This window comes from Cryptotermes secundus, unplaced genomic scaffold, assembly GCF_002891405.2.
Source record: "Cryptotermes secundus unplaced genomic scaffold, Csec_1.0 scaffold593, whole genome shotgun sequence".
NCBI classification, from domain to species: domain Eukaryota; kingdom Metazoa; phylum Arthropoda; class Insecta; order Blattodea; family Kalotermitidae; genus Cryptotermes; species Cryptotermes secundus.
Genome location: NW_019739960.1, coordinates 24,701 through 45,622, shown reverse-complemented (window position 1 = coordinate 45,622; position 20,922 = coordinate 24,701). Strand labels below are relative to the sequence as shown.

The 20,922-nt window shown below is 39.6% G+C and overlaps 1 protein-coding gene across 10 annotated transcripts in view; it reads right to left on the bottom strand.

Moving 5' to 3' along the window:
• Window positions 1-140: 140 nt before the first annotated feature.
• LOC111872174 (A-kinase anchor protein 7) overlaps window positions 141-20,922 on the bottom strand; it is a 35,952-nt gene continuing 15,170 nt past the window's right edge. For 7 of the 10 annotated variants that reach the window (XM_023865779.2, XM_023865777.2, XM_023865775.2 and 4 more), the window contains 6 exons: window positions 17,640-17,771; window positions 15,434-15,570; window positions 15,177-15,276; window positions 9,294-9,464; window positions 3,910-4,057; window positions 141-562 (listed from right to left, as the gene is read on the bottom strand). In XM_023865779.2, coding sequence (XP_023721547.1) covers window positions 267-562; window positions 3,910-4,057; window positions 9,294-9,464; window positions 15,177-15,276; window positions 15,434-15,570; window positions 17,640-17,771 — 984 coding nt within the window. In that variant the 3' untranslated portion in view covers window positions 141-266. The remainder of the gene's footprint in view (window positions 563-3,909; window positions 4,058-9,293; window positions 9,465-15,176; window positions 15,277-15,433; window positions 15,571-17,639; window positions 17,772-20,922) is intronic. The other 3 variants (XM_023865780.2, XM_023865781.2, XM_033754572.1) reach the window with 3 other exon arrangements.

Here is a 20,922-nt window from a genome sequence, read left to right as displayed (position 1 = left end):
TTGCAGCTGACGTGTAGGTGCAGATCCACAGTATAGGCCAGAGTACCCTAATATGGACCTTGCATCATTTTGGATTGACTATCTCTCTAGTCTCCATAACTGCAGAATGTTACATTAGTACACAGATAAATAAAACAAACTTAGTGTAAAGTTTTATATTTTATAAACTGTTATTAATGCAGAAAAAGTAACTATTTACAAAAAAAAAGGGCCCATATGTGGCACCTTTCCACTCCAACATTACACCACTGATCTGATACTAATACTCATTTGCTGGATGACATCCCTTGTACAGCTGCTATGATGGCAACAGTTGCAAAACTGACTACAAGTAGAGTCTTTAACAGTGAATCACTGTCATCTGTTTTGCATGAGGGCTCATTTGCCTTCCCAAACACAGAGGATAGACTTGCCAGACTCAAGGAATGGAACTTCCGTTTAATCACATCTTTCTCATGTTTCATGATGCATTGCAATTGTGATACTTTCTCAAGATTTGGTTTCACCGACAAAGGTTTCCTACAGCATTCAGAATGGTCATCTGCTTCAGAGTGAGGCACATCTGCAAGAAGATGAGATTCAGAAAATATACTTTACATCTTTATACAACGCTAAGCGAGAAAGTGCATGTTCTTCTTCTGGCACATACTTGCTTCCCTTGTCTACATAGTAATGTATAGTACAGTGGCTAATTACCTGTAAAAAAGCAAAAGCTGGAAATGTGATCTGAATCACATCCAAAAACTCTACCACAATGCTTGCATATAGTTTTAAGAGCCATGGTTAGCATACATATTGGCAAGATTACTCAGTAAATTTCATATCTTTTGGTATTTCTAAGTTTGAAGTACGCATTGTTGACATTGACCAGTTATTGTGCACAATGACTAAATTATGCAGAAATTTAAAAAATGCCCAATCTTCGTCACCAATATCCATAAAAATAACAGATAGTGACAGTGGCTGGCAACTGTCAATGATAAACCAATGAAGTAGCATTTACTGAACTGTAATTTTCAATTAAGATCTAAAGTTTGTNCACCCCGTCTAGTTTCTATTAAAAAACACAACGTTTCGGGAACTGGAATCTGTCCCCGTCTTCAGGTAAAACCTACTCAGTTGGGTCCAATAGACAGAGCTAGCCCCTATCTCTGGAGCTGAATGTGAATTCTCTCCAAATTCTGGACATTGTGTATCCAATGTGCAATGTACTTACCTATGGTCAAAGTTCTGGAAATAGAAGAAATGCACCAGATTTGGTTATACAGGGCTTCCTAGGACTGTGTATAGTGATAGAATGGGACACTTTTAGGTTAGAAATAGAACTTGACTCTGAATGTTGTCATTCTGAACATTAAATGTGTTACACAAATGTTTACCTACACATGGATTCATGCCTTGTTTGTGAGGGACAATAGTTACTGCTGTGCTGCCAGCACCTGTGCATTCAAAATTGTAATAATATACCAAAACATTTTGGGTGAGACAAACATTAATATTTGTATCCTAAAAGATGAACTTAATAAATATGTATAAAACAGACTAATCAAATACACCATGTTACTGATGTCCTTTTTAATTCAGAGGAATGGCTAATGGTTTGTCATTATCACAACTGAGAACTTCCTGGTCAGCATCACTGCCTTATAAATTGATATTTACTGGCTCCATTATTTCATCATGTCTGATTTAATTTGAGTAATCTTCTTCCTATAGTTTTCTTGTATATATAGGAGAAGGCTGAGACATTTTATATCAACCTTATCTCTTCACTTATAAGTGCCTTTATTTCTTCCATTTTGAATGCTTCATTTCCTTTACCATTTTATATTTCACTTCAGTGCATAAGCTTCAGCCATCCAATCCTGGCACTTAAAGAGAAATTCTGCTTGCTTGGATACTGTTCATACATATATATATTCTATAAATATTACATACAATGAATAATGTTTTAAAAGCCTGACTACAGAAGACATTACAACAACCATCAGCATTATAACTTTTTTCCTTTTGACTTACTGAAATACATATCCGCTTTTATTAAATGTCACCAAGCACGAACTGACTCACTATTTGCTTCTAAACATGCAGACATCATTTTGAGTACAGCCTATTGATATTTTGCAAAGAGCAGGGAACAGTTTATTCACCTCAAACACATTGAACCATTGCTAACAAATCAACAACAGGACCTAGGGTAGTTCACTCATTATATTGGTTACACTACAAGTTGAATTATTATTCTGACTCCAAAAATGTGCAGTTATTTATCTTTTAAATATCAAAAATCTGGGGCCCATCTGGCCCCTTACCTAATGGTCTCTCACCTCCATCTAGTGTTATGGTTAAGAATGCATGGAGTTGTGCCTCCACTCCTCTGTACCTGCTGAATGAAGCACAGGGACAAATTCACCTTCACCTTTAACCAACCAATAATAAATTCCAGTGCTGGAGTGAGTTATATTCTTATGACATCCTTGCAGTGTTCTTGGTACTCTCGTATGTGGGAAATAATTACAAATGAAATATCACAAAAGTCTAACTTATCAGACTAGAGACATAGGACTTGAATCACTGCCTTTCTGAACATACACTGACATGATACCTGAATGCCAGAAGAGCAGAGTGAGAAGATAAATGGCTTGGTAAACATGCTCCCATGGTGATGAATAAACACACAGTAGTAGAAGAACTTTAATTGGCGGAATTTTCTATGTGGTCTGTGTCCCGACTATACAACAAGAATGGAAGTCATGAACTGGGAGTTGGTACTTGTAGCTGGTGGTAAGCCATAAGCAGAGGAATCTCCACTGTTAGAATGTGCTATGTGGTAGTGACTATTGAAGACGCAACAGAGTGAGAAGACTTAATGTGATTCGTAGAGTATGTACAATAGTGACAGTGTTACAACTGTTTGTAGTTACAAGTCATAAGCATTCAATAAATCCAATCACAAATCTAAACCCCATGCCTAGTACAAACGTATGACAACATTTTAATTACCCAAATTACTTTCCTGGATTACAGGATATTCTTGGGGAATCTTCCTGGAAACCATTCATTTCGAAACTAAATGATATGGAAAGATATCACTCATCTTTATTAAGTGTGCTGCACCGTTGAAATGGTGCATGTGTATGGTCCAGATGGCCAAGCACTGCAATTTTTTAATACCAACATTACCCCAGTGTCAGAAATGAGAAATGCATACAAAGCTTTGGTAGGAAAATCTGAAAAAAAAAAACCACTTGGAAGACTTAGGTGAGATGGGGGGGAGGGGTAATAATAAAAATAGATTTTAAATGAACAGGTTGAGAGGGTGTGGCATTAACTCATTTGGCTCAGAACAGGGATAAGTGGTGGGCTCTTGTGAACATGGTATGAACTTCCAGGTTCCAAAAAATAGGAGGGCCTTTGTGACTAGCTGATCAATTATCAGCTTCTTCAGAAAGACTCTGATCCACACAGTTAGTTAGGTAATACTGTTATCCTTATGTTAAAACCTGTCTGCCAGTCTTGTAGTACTAGGAGTTTTAAAATCCCTTATTCCTGAATGATAATGATTATGAATCTTATGGAAATATGTTGTGAGCATGCAAGGCTGATAGTACTGATCTAGGATCATGTTCAATGGCAAAGCTTGGTATTAGTTATGTTGAACCTTTGAATTCTACTTCAACAGGTCAAGGACTTTCTTATCTGGGGGCACTAAATTGAATGAAAATGTTACAAAATACTTCTCTACTGAACCATAGACCTTCCTGAAGTCTATAAATAAAGGTTATCATGTACAATAGATAGACAGAAGCTAGAATTTACATGAAGTGTGTGCTCAGTATAAGAGTAAACTGTGTTTGATGTCCAATTCTAACTTCTTTACTTCAACTCAGATAACATGGAGTTACTGACCAAAAGCAAGCTGGTGACTACAGTAGTAATAGCCATTCCCATCCTTTGGTTTGTTCATGGATAACAGCTGAATACCTCGTACAATCTGACAGCCAAATACCGTGTCAGACATGTCTGAATACAAAGTGCTGGAAATTTTTGACATACCCTGCAAGAACATAATTCTGTATGAGTCATAATGTTACATTTACAGAACCTCCTTTAACTTCAGGTAGACGGCATACATTTTTTATATACTTTTAATCTGTAATTTTTTAACTTTTATTTTGAGGTCATTCATGCATTCATGACTGTCTGACAGCCTTCCCTGAAAACTAAACAGACAGAAATTTATACCAGTTGCTGAAACCTCCACTAATTATTATCTACAAAATTACATTTTTCCAACACCCTCTGCAACATCATAAAAGAAATGCGTAAAATTTAAAATTTTTTAAATTCGCATAGTGGGAGGTGGAGTCCAGTTGGCTTCACTTGGCACAGCAGCCACTGATGGGCCTATTGTACCTGCCCCAGGTGATTATGATGGAGAATTTGGTGGAATGAAGATTGGCAAGGGAAACTGAAGTACTCAGACAAAATCTACCCCAGTGCCACTTTGTCAGCCACAAATCCCACTTGACCAGACTGGGGTTTGAACCCAGGCTGCCGTGGTGGGAAGCCAGCGACTAACTGCGTGAGCTATGGCGTGGCCTTAAAGAAATGTGTAACTTAACTCCTTAGGGTTTAGCAATGTTTCAGTGCACACTGCAACTGCCATGTTCAGGATGAATGGAAGCAAATGGAAGGAGTGGACCTATATATACAGGTGTCATAGTGTGGCTATGGGTGCCAGCAGGGCGTATGCTGTTATCCAATGGGAAAGGGCCTTGTTACTCCCACTACAAGACCTATATATCAGTCCATTTCCTTCTTCTGTCCCGGTCACCTAGATGGTCACTGCAACTTATGATACAACTAACCCCAACACAGGTTGCAAAAACCTATGAAAAACAATGGAAGTTCAGAGTCTTGATATCACATATACTACTTTTGTCTGTGAAACAGTTCTGTTGTTATACTAGAAGTTCTGCAATGCTTCTTTTCCTGAACACAGATATTTTATTTAGGACATATAGTTTTATATATTAGAAATATTTTCAGACCAGAGTTAAAGCAATTCATGAAACACCATATTTGATCCCAACAATCCTCATGTAATTGTAACTTCATCTCCATTCTACCTAAAAAGGATGTATGAATACATAACCAATTACTCCACATTTCTGATCACAAATAATATATAAACCCATTTTGTGAAAATGCCTATAGATTTTTATGTGCTGACATGGCAAATAAGTACACAGATGAACTGAAATCAATGTGGAATGAATGACCCAACCAAATAATTCTGAAACTTACCACTGCAGAACCTATAATGCTAAAAAATTTCATTTAGGTGTTATTTTCTTATTTCTATCGCTATTTTGCTATTCTGAATTTAACAAACTGATAGCACAATATATGAAAGTCGTGCTGAAAGTCATGAGCAACAATTTTTTGTAAAGTAACATGCTTTATTATTGATAAACCAAATACAACACCTCAATCTACAGACCTTTCTTTACTTTTCCACATAATCACCACTTCTTTGTACACATTTCTCCCAGCATTCTGGGAGTTTGAAAATTCCCCTTCTGTAAAATTCTGTTCCAGCCATCCGAAGACACTGACGGTGTCTCAAAACTTTGTCCACACAGCTGATCCTTCACAAATCCGAAAAGATGGTAGTTGGAGGGTGCCAGATCAGAGCTATAGGAGGGGTGTGGAAGAACTTCCCACCCCATCTTTGCAATTGCTTCCAATGTGAGGCGAGCGGCCAGCACTGTCATGCAGGATGATGATGTTTTGTCCTGGACGTCTATCGCACAATGCACGATGGTGCTTGTGCAGCGTCTGGACATAACAAGCAGCACTGATGGTTTGCCCAGGTTCCAGGAATTTGGCCAGAATAAACCCCTCTGCATCCCAGAGGACTGTGCCCATCACCTTCGCAGCTGATGGCACTGTCTGTCTTCTTTTTTGATGGAGAATGCAAATGGTGCCATTCCATACTCTGCCATTTCGTTTCAGGCTCGAAATGGTGAAACCAGCTTTCGTCACCTGTCACAATACAGAGCAAAAAATCATCGCCTTCGTGTCGATATCTCTGCAACCGTTCTGAGGTGATGGCTTTTCGCTCACCTTTGTGGTCTTCGTCAATAACCACGGGACCCAACGAACACAAACTTTCCTATAGCCCAAGCTTTCAATCATCTCCTGTACTGCACTGTGCCCTATTCCAAGCTTTTGGGCTATTGTGTCCACAGTCACATGCTTGTCATCTTGAATGATCTCATCCACTCATTCCTTGTTGCGTTCAGTTGAGGCTGTTCGAGGACGACCGCTCCGAGGCTCATCTTTGATGTTGGTGTTCTCATCTTTAAAATGTTTCACCCATCTTAACACTGCTCGCACCCATGCACACACTTCCATAAGCACACTGAAGTCTCTGGTGAATTTCTGCAGCAGGGATTTCCTCTTTCACAAGAAATTCGATGACAGCATGCTTGCGAAACGACATATGGTTGTCGGCCAATTTGTTAGGAGTGATACTGGTCACGTGATGTACGGTATTGACGTCACAAGACACTCAAGGTTAACACAACAGCTGGTTCCACCTACCTCCGTATTCTCTTTCATCTGTTGTTCCCAGGTTGCATGCAAAAAAAAGTTGCTCGTGACTTTCGGTATGACCTACGTACATAATGAGTGTCCACTGCCTTCATGTCAACAGTTCAGGATCTCATTCCTGAAGTCTTTCCAAGTCAAAAACATCACATGAATATGGGTTCAATTCTCAAGTGTTATATACATATCCCTGAAGACTGGATGGGATAGGCCCCACTAAAATTTAATGCATCACCTTAGACAAAGTAGTTTGATAAAATTACCATATTTATGCATGTATAGGCCGCGTGCGTGTATAGGCCGCAGCACAATTTTCAGACAGAAATTATAGAAAAAATAATTTTCTTGGAATATTATTTCAGGAGTAGAACACCCTGTATTACTAATTATGAATATAATTTTTTTAAAATGAAGTGTGATTTCGAATATTTCGAATATAAGCCGCACCCCAGTTTTCCTCTTGAATTTTTGGCAAAAAATGTGCGGCCTATACATGCGTAAATACGGTATATGTCATTTGCATTTACAATGGCATAAAAAGGGGTTTCAGAGAATTCTAATTTGTTTAAATTTTGTATGACATGAAAAGTTTTTTCAGTCCTCAGAGAAGTTGCCAAGCTGCAAGATAACATGCAGGGCCCTGCCTTACAGGTCCAAGCTTGGCTTACATTTTCATGGAAGTTCCTTTCACCTGCTTATGGCACTCGATATATTTCACATCTTTCTCTCATAAGCCTGTTCCTTTGTACTTAGGCTGGGAAATCCTGGCCCTTCAGATCTTCACAGGTTTACAAGCGTTGCTGGGGAACGCTGCTGAGAGTGGTTTATTGCTGTGTAGCAACTAGCGCGCTTCGGCTCTACTCAGCACAGCACTGAGACACATGCTTTCTTTAGTGTTGCATAACCTCATTTCCACTGTTGCATAACTTGGCAGCTGACTGTTTATCAAGGGTCTGTCTTTGTGGTAACTCGTTCCACCTCCCGTGGCCCAGCAACAGTTACACATGTCACAGTATTTTATGTGATTTGTGTCTCCCCCACTTGTCTGAACATTCATTATTCTGTCTGGCATTACGAGTCAGAAACTCGGACAAAAGCTTGTATTAACATTTTAGATTTCTTGCTTTTCTTTATCACTGTGAAATTAAATTAGACTGTGTGCATGCATGCGTGTGGGGGGCAGGGGACATGCAGACCAGTGTGCATGTGTGCTGATACTGAGCAAAAAGCTTATATAATACGAATATTAGGAATTCTGTCCGAGGCTTTGTGTTCATTTTCGTAACATAATGATTTTTTATGGTGAGGAGTTGTTAGTCCCATGTCCAACCCCCAAGCTGGAGGGCCAGCCCTTGTCGGCTGTCCATGACTGCTTATTCAATATATTCGCAGCTTCTCTCCAAAACTGGAGGGTGTCTCCTACATCTGCAACCTGAGGACACGCCATGCCATGGTGACAGGGACCCACCTAACATAATGAGGAGCTTCATAACTTGTACTCTTCTCCAAGTATAATTAGAATGATCAAGTTAAGGAGGATGAGGTGGGCAGGTCATGTAGCACGAATGGGGGAGATGAGGAATGCGTATAGGATATTGGTGGGACAGCCAGAAGACAAGAGACCACAGGGAAGACCAAGGCGTAGGTGGGTGGACAATATTAGAATGGATCTTAGACAGATAGAATGGGATGGTATGGATTGGATAGATCTGGCTCAGGATAGGGACCAGTGGAGGGCTCTTGTGAACACGGTAATGAACCTTTGGGTTCCATAAAATGCTGGGAAATTCTCGAGTAGCTGCAGAATTGGCAGCTCCTCCATAAGAGCTCAGCTCCACGAGTAAGTAAGTATTAGGAATTCTGTACTGACATTGATTCTGCTCTTGGTCTTTGAACCATGAGGACCAGGAACCCAGTGTAAACGCTCAACTACATATGACTGAAAACAATTTTGAGAGCAACATTACAGCAGCAGCTAGCAAACTGATAACATGCATGATAAGATGACAATGAAGAAGCACTGAGCTGAAGTGAAAGATAACTTCAGAGTGATTCAGTGTCACATAAATCTTTCATATTTGCAAAAGCAGGTATAAAAGCTTTGGTCTGTACATCCTTCTGATGAACACGAGTGGTAAAGGGCATACATGGACATAGCCAGATCCAAATCACCTCCCAATCCAAGTGGGAATTGTAGTGTGCTCAGTCACAGGTTGCAGGGGGGCACAGCCCTTTTCTCTAATATGTTGTCAACATAAAACGAACTTAAATTTGCCAAAAGGCTAGGCCTACTACATAACATAAAAATTAGAAACTCTTAAAATATGAACATGTAAAAAAAGGACAGAAGTTTTTCCCCTTTTTCATGCAAGCACTGGGAGGATTTGATTCATATTTGTACCCAACTCTCAGATGGTCACAAGATGCCACTGAGTACCAATATAAAATTTTAAAATAAAAATAAAATTGTAGTTTCCTCAAACCTGACAGGTGAATACATAGAAATAAGCATGGCATATGTACAATTTAGTTTTGTTATGTTACTTCCTACCTGTAATCCAACTGCCTTCCCCTAAATAGATACTTTAAGAAGCTGTTGTGTTTTGGCCATTTCCTTCTGCCCCAAAATCGCTTCACATCTTCAAAATTAAACAACATAATGACTCACACTGTACCTTTCGTCTAAGTTTAAAATCCTTGGACAATTTTAGAATTGTCAAATGAGGTTTAAATCCTTTCTTTGTGGGTAACCCTGTCAGTTCCTGAAATGAAATCTCTAGATCATTGGCCATCATCTGCACCTCCTCTAGTACCTCACTTTCCTGGATGCCAGCAAACAGAACCTGCTAAAGCAGTGAAAAAAATTAGTACTTACCACAATAACGACAAACAGGAATACCGGAATGTGAAATAACATGCATGAGGGCTATTCAGATAGCAACTTCCAGTGAGCTGTTAAAAAAACAAGCAATGAGGAAAAAGAAAATATTATATATAAAAAATATGTACAAACTTCAGCTACTTCTCAACAAAGTCACCCCCAGAATTGAGGCACTTGTGCTAACAGGGAATAAGTTTTGTACGCCTGTGTGAAAGAAGTGTGTAGCCTGTGAGCTCAGCAATGTTTTGACACCTTCCAACAACCCCTCATTATTGTTAAGGCGCTGTGATCTCAACCAGTTCTTCAGGTAACTAAACAGGTGGTAGTTACTTGGAGCAATAACAGGGCTGTAAAGAGGGTGGTCAAACAACACCCAGTTGAAATGCTCCAGCAGCGTTTGAGTGTGAGCAGCTGTATGCAGACATGCACTGTCATGAAGGAACACTAACTACACTGTATGTCAGCATTCCATGCCTTTTGTTCTGAATGGCCCTATCCTTTTTTAGCATTTCACAATACGCTTCTGACATCATCGTGGTCCCGTGTTGCATGAATTCCACCTTTCCTGTCCCAGAAAGCAGTTGCCATTAGTTTTCTGGAAGATGTTTAAACTTTTTTTTGGCTTGTTTGGTGAATGTGTGTACATCCACTGCTTTGACTGCCCACAAATGAAACCCAGATTTCATCTGTGACTTGCACACTGTGATTGAAAAATTCATCTCCCTCTTTATGGGATTTTTCTAAAAAAGTCAAAGCTGAAGCCATTCTCTGTGTTTCTTGCGCACCCATCAGCATTCTCAGAACCCATCTTGGCAAAACTTGTGATAGCCTGGCCTATGATAATCTCATAGAGAAAAGTGCATGAAATTTGTGGAAATTCATATGAAAGTTCTGAAATTGTGAAGCCTCCTCTTTCATAATTGTTTCATCAACACTCTGAACAAGATCATCACTCATTGCAGATGGCTGAATACGTTGTTCTTCATCATGAACATTTCCTGTACACCACTATCTTACAGTTTCTTCATTCATTACATTCTGGTCATAAAACACACATAATTCAGGATGAATTTCCACAGTACTCACAATTTTAGCATGAAGAAAGCGGATAACAGTGCAATTTTGCAGCTGCTGGGGTTATCAATTGCAGGACGCATCATAACTCACTCTGTTGTGTTGCATACGTGGAAGGGGTGCACGATTGTAATTGTGTGATGGTCACATGTATTCTGTAGTTAAGAAAGGCATTTTAAATATTCTTTCAAAGCTGTGGACTGGCTTGCAGCATCTAGTCAGCCAGTGCATAGACTAAACAAATTACTGTGTGGTCCTACTCTCCCCTCCCCACATATGACAGAACCCTGTAGAGGGGGTTAAAGTGAGAAAGGGCACACAAGCATTGCAGTGAGCCAAGGCATCCTTAGGTACAATAATTGAAGAGTGCCAGCATATTTCATCACGTGCCCATTACTGTCATAACAAAATACTATTCTATTCAACCTCTCTGTTTTCAGCTGTTAATGTAATCCTGACAAACCTTATACTTGCATACCACTCAGAAAACCTTAAATACTGGGAACAACATTAGGAACAAACGCTAAACAGTAGATGACCAGTTGCATGATGGTTTACAAGATAATGAGAGTCATGTGATGCTACTTCACATGCACGAGCTCTTTCCAACTCCTACATTAATTGCTCTAAAATAAACGGAGGTTGCTTTCCGAATAACCCTCATATAAAGTCATAAATAGAAAGTAATAAGCAATACATTTATATTTATGAAAAACAAAGTGACACAAATATTGAAACATCACAACCATTTTTTCCATCACTTCTGAATGGAATGTATAGCTAGCCACATCACTGATAAGCATTTGTCTGCCACGATGCAGAGGAGTGGGTCTGGTATGTCTAATACATCTTCCGATAACTGGGCCTCTCCAGACACCAAGGATATAAAGAGGGAGCTACTGGAAGGTAAGTTGTGATATTGTAGGATCTGAGGTTCTGAGATTATGAAAAGTACTATCTTCTGGGATATAATGTTGTGCAATCTGCTCAAAGTCAACTGATGTTTTGGAGGAACATGCCACCTCCATCTTCAGGGTTGAAGAGCAAGCCAAGCAAGGAACCTCTGGCCACCTGCTTTCATGCTGTTTCTTGCTTGGCTTATTCTTTGGTCCTGAAGATGAGGTGACACGTTCCTCCAAAACATCAGGTGACTTTCAGCAGACTACACAATGTTATATCCCAGAAGACAGAACTCTTCAGATTGTGATATTAAGAATATACCTCCTAACTGTTTCAAATAAAGTACTGAAGAAGTCAGAGCCCTCAATGGCATCCACGGATATGGTGGTGCCCCTCCATACTACAAGGAGTGTGGTCTGATATAATAAAAGGTGGGGAGTTCGTGGTGTGGGCAATTTCCAGAGAGCAGTAGGGTAGGCAGTAACTATTCCATTCTATGAAAGCAGAGGCTACAGGCATATCTTGCAATAGTACATAATGAATAAAACAGAAGGCAGAAAACTTGAATATAGCAAAGGTACTTCATTTGAAACCCTCAACAACTATAACTGATCATTATGTCCAGGTGCTATATATGTCACGTATTAATTGATTAATTAATTTTTATCTATAATGTAATTTTGGATATAATTCCATTTTTGCATGTAACAGCAACATGTGTTCATTCTTGATATACAGGATGCGGCAATGAATCGGGCAATTATGAATATGCCATAAGGAAGTAAAAATGTATTGCTTTACTGTTTAACATACATTAAGTAAAAATAAAATTCTTACAATTAAAAAATGATATCACAAAGATTAACTCCACTGATTTGGTTCATACACTGTCAGTCTTGTGCATAGGTTAGTCACCATATTGTGCAGCATGGCCATTAGAATTCGAGCCGTGTCTTCCAAGATCTGTTCTTTAAGCTCCTGGATGTTGCGTGGGGTTGGCGGTTCAAAGATGCGTGATTTTTAGTACCCCCAAAGGAAGAAATGACACGGCGACAGATTGGGTGATCTGGTGGGCCACAGTATATCCCAGTTCTTCAAGATGACATGATTAGGAAAGAAATTCCTGACAACATTCATGGAAACCCTTGTGGTGTGGCTCATAGCACCATCTTGTTGAAAAAATGTGTCCTCATTAACAGCATGACAAGCTAATTGAGGCCCAAGAAAGATTTTGAGCATGCTAACATAGCAATGTGAATTCACTATAACTGTACATCTGACACTGGTCCTCAAAGGAATAAGGTCCTACAATACCAAATGATGAGATGGCACACCAGACTGTCACTTTCACACTGTGGAGTGGCTTTTTAGGGAATCTTTTGAGGGTTTTCAATTGACCAACAGTGAAAGTTTTGCTTACTGACAAAAGCCTGAAAGTTGGAAATGAGCCTCATCACTCATCAAAAGATTGCTTACAAGATCTGGATTCTCATTTATCATGTTCAATAACTGCTGACAGAAAGCAAGTTGGTTCATGTGGTCAACATCCTTCAGTGTGTGCACTATCTGCATCTTATATGGATGGTAGTGGATATCTTTGTGTAAAATCCTCCTTACACTACGATGAGAAATGCCAAGCGACACTGTGTGCAAGCAAGCTGAACTGGTAGGACTTCTTTGTAGAGCACCCTTCACTCTGGCAACCTGGTATACGCACATTTTTTACGCTACAATTTTTTTCTTCAATGTAGAGCCCATTTCCTTGAAATTTTTAATCCATGTTTTGATTGTATGGCAGAAGGCACAGGATCATTAAGTGGAATATTAAAATGATTCCGAAATAAATGCTGCGCTGACATGTAACTATCGTTGTTCTTGTAATAAGCTTTCACAGTGAATGCCCGATGTGCACCATTCCACAATCCCACCATAAATGAATGGTAAATCAGCGATTGCAAGATGGTGGTAGCAGCATTCTTCATACTACCCAACAACTGACTGTATTCAGCGTTGCAAAATTGGCTGATTCATTGCTGCACCTATATTACTTCTAAGAATTTTAACACTGTAATCAGTGAAAAGGTGCACTATGAAACTAAAGCAGCAACAACTAGCTGTGTAGCTTTGATAAACTACCCACGCAAAGCATACTCAAGCCATCAATACAGTTAGAGTTTGTTTCTGAATGGAGGTAGTGTCACAACTTAACAAACAGATTCCTTTGGCTGAAACAATAGATCTTGCGAACCACAAGTTTTAAAGTTAACCAACCCAGCTAAGTTAAGGAAAGCAATGTCGATTGAAACTGATGACTTGCAGGAGCTGGTGACTTCGAGTGGCACCCTCCAATAGGAGTCTTCTGCTAATTCTAGTGCAGCACAGACGCAACTCTGAGTCACTCAGTGGTATGCCTGTATGTAATGTAATAGCTAGTACTCATCGGGCCAACCTATAAGGACTGACAGCTTAACCAAGCGACAACCAGTGTAATCCAATCAGTGAATATAATAAAACTGATAGTTCTTTGCAAGAATGAGGTGTAATAAAAGTGTGTTCTACTGTCTTGTCAAAACAAGGCTCATTAAGCTCTGAGAAGGAATCTCATCTCTACCTCACCGACTACCGACCTTCACCCATTCCCTTCCACCCTTTACCCCTAAACTGTGTAAGCATATCTTATCTACTGGTGCCCACAAATAACTCCTGTCCTCTTCTTCTACGATCTGTTGATGAAGGATCTGGGAAGACAGAGAGTGATCAATCCTCAGCAGTGCTAACAGAGTGAGTGTGAGTAATAAGCATATTAACGACATCAGATAAGACTATGANTCACCGCCGTGAAAGCCTCAAATCTTACAAGACTATGAATGTAGTTCAGTTAAAAAGTGTGCACCAAAAATGAGACTTAGCATCAGAAGTTCAATTACAAAGTGCTTCTCATGACATGGCCACAACTACATCAGAGCAGAAAGACCGTTATAAAACAAAAAACACACACACACACAAAAGACCATTTCTGGATTTATGAACCTGACAAAGCAGTAGGCTGGAAAATAGCTTATAATTATTATATTACAAAGACATGTGTCCTTACAGTTGAGTCACTGAAATTAAAACTTAAAGGAGACTACTAAAACTAATGAGACAGAATAACAGCATTACATGTGCTCAGTTTCACTTCACACTTTGTCACTCTGAACATAATCCAACATATCCAACAACTGAAAGACCAAGTCACATCCTGAAATGCATCCTGTACAAAGAAAAATTCAAGACCATGGGAAAAGAAGACTGGCTAGCACCATGTGAACATATAAAAAAACAAGGAATATGATACAACTGCTGATAACAATACTGACACCATTACTGTAAGTTTAGAGAGAATGGACAGTGATAGTGATGAAAGTAGTGTTGAAGGTGAGGAATTAAGACAGAATAGTAGTAATGTAGAATGATAATTAGGAGCTTCAGGTAAGTGGCAAATGCTTTTACCTAAGGTTACATGTACATAAACACAGGCAACAGCATGTCATGCTTCCGGCAGACATATATACATAAATATCATTACATTGTTTAAAAAATAATCTTACATTGTAAAATGTTTTTATTATGTGAAGTAATTACATAATGGTAACTGGGAACCATGGAATAATTATGTTAGCAACTAAACAGTGAAGATGAATTGAAGAGAACACAATGTTACCTCATTTGAAAATGTCTTCAGACCACTGAAATGCAAAGAAGCAGACTTATTGAAGAATTCTCTGTGGATAGAGCCACACTTGTCTACCACCTCAGCAGCCCTGAAAAATTAAATATACCTAAGAAGAATTATGTCTTCTGGGACATAATGCCATGCAGTCCTGTGAAAGTCAACCAACGTTTTGCTGTAAGTAAATGACAAAGATGATCTTACCTGATTTACAGCAAATACATACCTCAAAAACAGTAAGAGCTAACCTGCCAATATATTCTATATCTGGTAAGTGTGCCACAGCTAATGTTATGTGAAGCGTGGGCACTGGTACCACTGCAGTACACAGAGCTGGCTCTTTGCGAAGTATTGCCTCTTGTATTCTTTTTACCACATGATGGATCTGGATAAAATAAGCTACAATATATCACTATACTTTAGTTTGTAGAGTTATGCATAAAATCTAAATGGCTCTATTAATAAAAATCTATCTCTCACTATTAAAATATTTCTGAACTTCTTAAGTTTCCAGATCAGCCAGACCTCAAATATCAGAACCTCATTTCTAATTACAACATATATTCACGTCAAACTTCCTGCCAGACTTCCACATTTTCTGCATACCACATGATAATAAATTTCTACATCAAATTTAACATCAAAGAACATGAAATTTCACTTTTTCTGCATCATATAAGAAAGGGCATAAGAAAAGGTACATTGTGGGTCAGAGATGGAAGTTACATATTAAAGAAGTTCAGCAGAGCAATTTTATTTGAAGACTCTGAATTTTATAAGGCAGTAGGAGGTATGAGGTTGTGTGAAGCAATCTGTGAATAACTGCAGCTATAGTAAAATGCACAACTGACTTATAATGGAAAGTCGTTTGCCATATATGTTTTGCAGGGATGGAGAGTTGAACAAGTAGGTGTACTGTCATGCTGATCTCTGGAGAAGTATTAAGTTGATGGATTGGTTGCCTGATGTCACCAGCCACTGACCAAATAACTCACAAGTGTCATTCTATTTTGTGTCAATTAAAAACATATTGCTCAAGTAACCAGCATTCCATACTTTTCAGTCCTCAACCTGCCAGTTATATAAGAGTAAATTAATTTGCATATTATAATTTAACAGGAACTTAGCTCAACAGATGCTAGTTGAGTCTGCTTATAGATACATAACTGCAAACTAACACCCTTCTTTACTATATCAGACTACTCCATTATTTCTCAAAATCAATCTGCTTCCTCACTATTATATGGAACATCAGCATGATGCGATGGTCTGGCAGTAGAGCATCAGCCATGTCTCGAATACCATGCTTAAACATCTGAATCCATTTACAGACATGATCAAAACATAAGCAGAATTCTATCTTCTGGAATATAATGGCACGTAGTCCACTGAAAGTCAACCAACGTTTTGGAGGAACATGTCACTTCCAGCTTCAGGGTCAAAGAATCATCCATACAAGAAACTGGCATGAAAGCAGGTGACGAGCAGGTTTCTTATTTCGCTTATTCTTTGACCCTGAAGATAGCAGTGACATGTTGCCCTGAAACATTAGTTGACCTTCAACAGCCTACATGATGTTATATCCAAGATAACAGAAATCTTCATAACCACCACTGTGAAATCCTCAAATCCTACAGCAGGTAAGTAAATATTACCATGTATGGACTTCATTTTGCAAGAAATATTTGTGGGTTTGTAACTTTCATTTTCCAAGAAACAAATGACACCATATGCCTCTTGCTCAGTACATGAATTCACGCACTCTTTAATTTATTTTGTAACTGCGGTGTTTTTGGAATGCAGCTTATACTAAAACAATAAATTAAATCTGTGGTCTTCTCAGGTATGACATTGTATGGTCTGGTACATGGTTACCAACATTCTGGAGGAACATACAGTTCATCCCTGAAGGCAAACTATACAGCATCATATCCCAGAAGAACACAGTCTTAATATTCCATGTCATCAGAACTCCAAATCTTGAGCAATAAATTTAATTCAACAATATTTTCCTAATATCAGAGCATTACCTTTTGTTGATTTTCATACAAATCAAACAATTTATTCAGTAGTTATTACAGAGATAAGCAATTCTTACTTATTGTAGGTTATTTAAAACACCCTTTCACTGCTAAGATTATATAATGTGCAATCAAATGTAAAGATATGGAGAATAATGAAGCAAATTTAAGAGTATACCTCACAATATTAGGTAGGGTTGCATGCTAATCTCTATAAATTTTATAAACTCTACTTAACATGCAGCAAAATCTGTACTTAATGCTTTCCAGACTAATAGTTCTCTCAATTTTCATTAGAAACAGTTCCCTTTCTGATGTTTTCTTCAATACCTCAATTCAATTTTGAAATCATTGTCCCACATAAAAAGTGACAAATTGGGATTTTACTGTACATCCATTCAATTAAACTTAAACAGTAATGCTCACAATGTACCTCAGGATTTGAAACTTGAATTCCCACAAAATAATTTGGTCTGGGAATCATAGCTTTTCCTCCCAAGTCACGTACATGAAGATGTTTCTTGCTCCTTCTCTTTCTTCTATACCTATTTGCGGACTCTGAATCCTATACACAGAACAATATCCAAGCTTATAAACACAGGGTGCAAAATGTACAGAGTACAAAGAAGACGAAAGTTCTTGCAGAAAGAAACATGATATAGTAATTGTCAGTCACATATGCCTTCTGATATATGGGGGGGGGGGCACATTTGCTTTAATATACTGACATTACTAATGTTTTGTCCTATTCCTCAGTATACTAGTTCCAAAAACCACAGTAATTTGATAATTGAACATATGGGGGCAATGATGATGCACCTAAGAATTGAGCTAACTCCATGAAGCAGTCCTTTTTTAATAGCTGGTAGCCACTGAATTAATGAAGACATCCTTGACATTTATCAAACTCAGATCATTACAGTGTTCATAATTTTGAGCCACTGGAACTGAGCTTGATGAATCCAGTAGCATCTTCAAGAGCCATTTCTTTGAGATCCAGTCGAACATTATCCCCATGTATCCCTGTCTCCCACCTGATCTCTTCCCAGCAGGCTTCTAAAGAAACATCTTGAATGTATTTCTCACCATCCCCCTTAATATGATTATGCTGGTAATACTTGGTGGAGGTGGCCCAGGTTTGATCCCGAGGTATCTGTTTTTATGTCACATGTTACAGGTGGTGATGATGCCATCCTCGGTGAGGTTGGCCAAACCATGGCGGTGTCTTTGGTGGGGATGCATCATGGACCAGGGATACGTTGGGACACCTCCTCATGGTCCCGCCGGGCAACAACGGTCTTGGGATCTGGATCAGGATCAGAATGACTTTCCAGGGCTGACGGCAAAGTTCCCATAAAGGGCGACAGATATACGACCAGAGCCTCCCATGCAGTGGCATAATGACTCTTGGGTGTCATTACGTTGTACCCGAGACGAATGTGGGAGAGCACTCCTATGGGGGTAGCTTCAGCTATTTGAGTTGTCTCCCTAGAGTACCGATAAGGTGTCAACACTCTAAAACGGTTTGACCAACCCATGTGGAGGGGTGGGAATGGGGGAGCTCATAAGCTAGCCCCAGGGGTGACTCTCTCATGTAGGTTGCCCTGGTCACAACCTCATGACTAACTGGTGTCACACTCCCATTAATCATCTGGGATACCCCTCTTACCCCCGAACAGGCACTCTTGGTCCTGGAGGCTTGTGAGGGTTTCATTTACTATAGGACCAAACCACCTAAGCCAAGGTGTGAGGTATCATGCTGAGGGCTGCATGGCACTGGGGTGGTAATTAGCCAGTGTCTTTAACAATCCCCTCAGGGCACCAAGCAACACCCCGTTGCATTTATGCCTTCCACCCAAAAAAAAAAAAAAACAGTCATAAGGACCTTAAACTGAAGAGGGAACCCCCTCCAAGGGGATCCCTACGAGAAATGCTTCAGCAGGGGGCTGGAAGCTCTGGTGAACCACTAAGGGACCCAGGTGCAACCAGTGAACCTGCTGTTGAATTTTCACCAAAAGGCAGGGATGAACCCGTGGTTCAAAACCTACCTGAGGTAAAACCAAGAACTCTATTGGGAGTCAGTAGTACCGACATACCACTATAGGGGGCTAGTACCTCTAGCACACCTGTAGTAGGAGAAAGATTGGGAAACCTAGTCATTGGAGTAAGTGAACTCCGTTTAGTGAAAAAATGCCTTGTCTGGATGCGCTAGACGGAAGTTGAAAAAGACGAGAGCTGGGGCAAGCAAAGCAGGAACTGGGGACAGTCAGCAACCAGGAAATGCAGGCTCGTCCAAGCAGGGAGAAACCCCCACCGGTACATTTAAGAGGCCAACGTTGACCCCTCAGTTGACCAGAAGAGCATATCTGATGGGGAGACAATCCCTCCTCTCGTCAACCCGACCTTACCAGATAAGGGACCTCCCTCAGAGGGAAGCAGATCTGATAAAGGAAAAGGGGCTGTGGAAGAAGGTATTTAGGAGGACACCTTTCCCAGCATTACAGAATGAACACACAACATACATACATACACACGACATTTACATATAAAGTACGATTCATTGAAATTAATCTACACCACAGCAAGGCTGCTATGACAATTTTTATGTTGACAACTTGCTAAATGAAAAGTATACGCAGCACTTATTCAGGAACCTTGGATATATAGGGGCCAAATAAGAGGCTTAACGAAATTAGGGGGAACAGTCTACTCTGTAGTACCTGGAGAAAATGTGAGATCATGCACATATGTTAATAATCATATTAATGCTTTACCCTTGCTGGAGTTCTGTTCCAGAGACACAATAATGGTAAGGATAACATACACATTGGGTGGAGGCTGTGAGGAACTCATCGTCACTTCAGTCTACCTTCCATATGACTCGGACGAACCACCACCTTCCAAAGAAGTGAGGGACACCGTTGAATATTGCCATCTTAGGAAAAAGCAGCTCATCACTTGGTGTGATGGCAACGCACACCACACATTGTGGGGAAGCAGTGACATCAACCCAAGAGGAGAATGCCTCATGGAATATTCGGTGAATTTGAACCTTAATATTCTAAACCAAGGTAATGAGCCTACCTGTGGTTTGCAATAGGCAGGAGGTTATTGACTGGACACTGGGTACCCACAAAATAGGAAACCTGATCAGTAGGGCTCGGATTTCTATGACATGTCATATTTTTATCCTGGCATCTTTTCGCATGTATAATTGNGGTTCTTGACCTGGCATACAATCAACCACTTTGAAAAGAGAAATTGCCACCTCTGCCTCTGTCTGTCTGCGTCTCTTTTTCTCCTCCACTGCAGTGATACCTGAAGTCCAGTTTGTTTCTTGCATATTGGTGAAAAATTTTTCCATCCACAAAGCAGTAAATTTTTACCCTCTCCCCGAAACCAGTCCAATACAGTACTGTATTCATAACTTCAGTTGTTCAGTATAGTTTCAAAATGCCTAAAGTCAAGTGCTCTAATAGCGTGAAGTTGCGTGGTTTTATTAAAGAGTTTGATGACAAATATTTTAGTACTGATGGTGAATTTTATTTTGCAAAGTGTGTGAAGTGAAAGTTATGGCAGACAAACGTTTTACGGTTCAACAACACTGCAATACAGCTAAACATAGAAGCTCTGTAAACAGAGAAATTACCACAGAAAGTAGACAGCGATTTTTGTTTGAAAAGTCATCCTCCAGTTCACCGAAATCAGGAAATGCC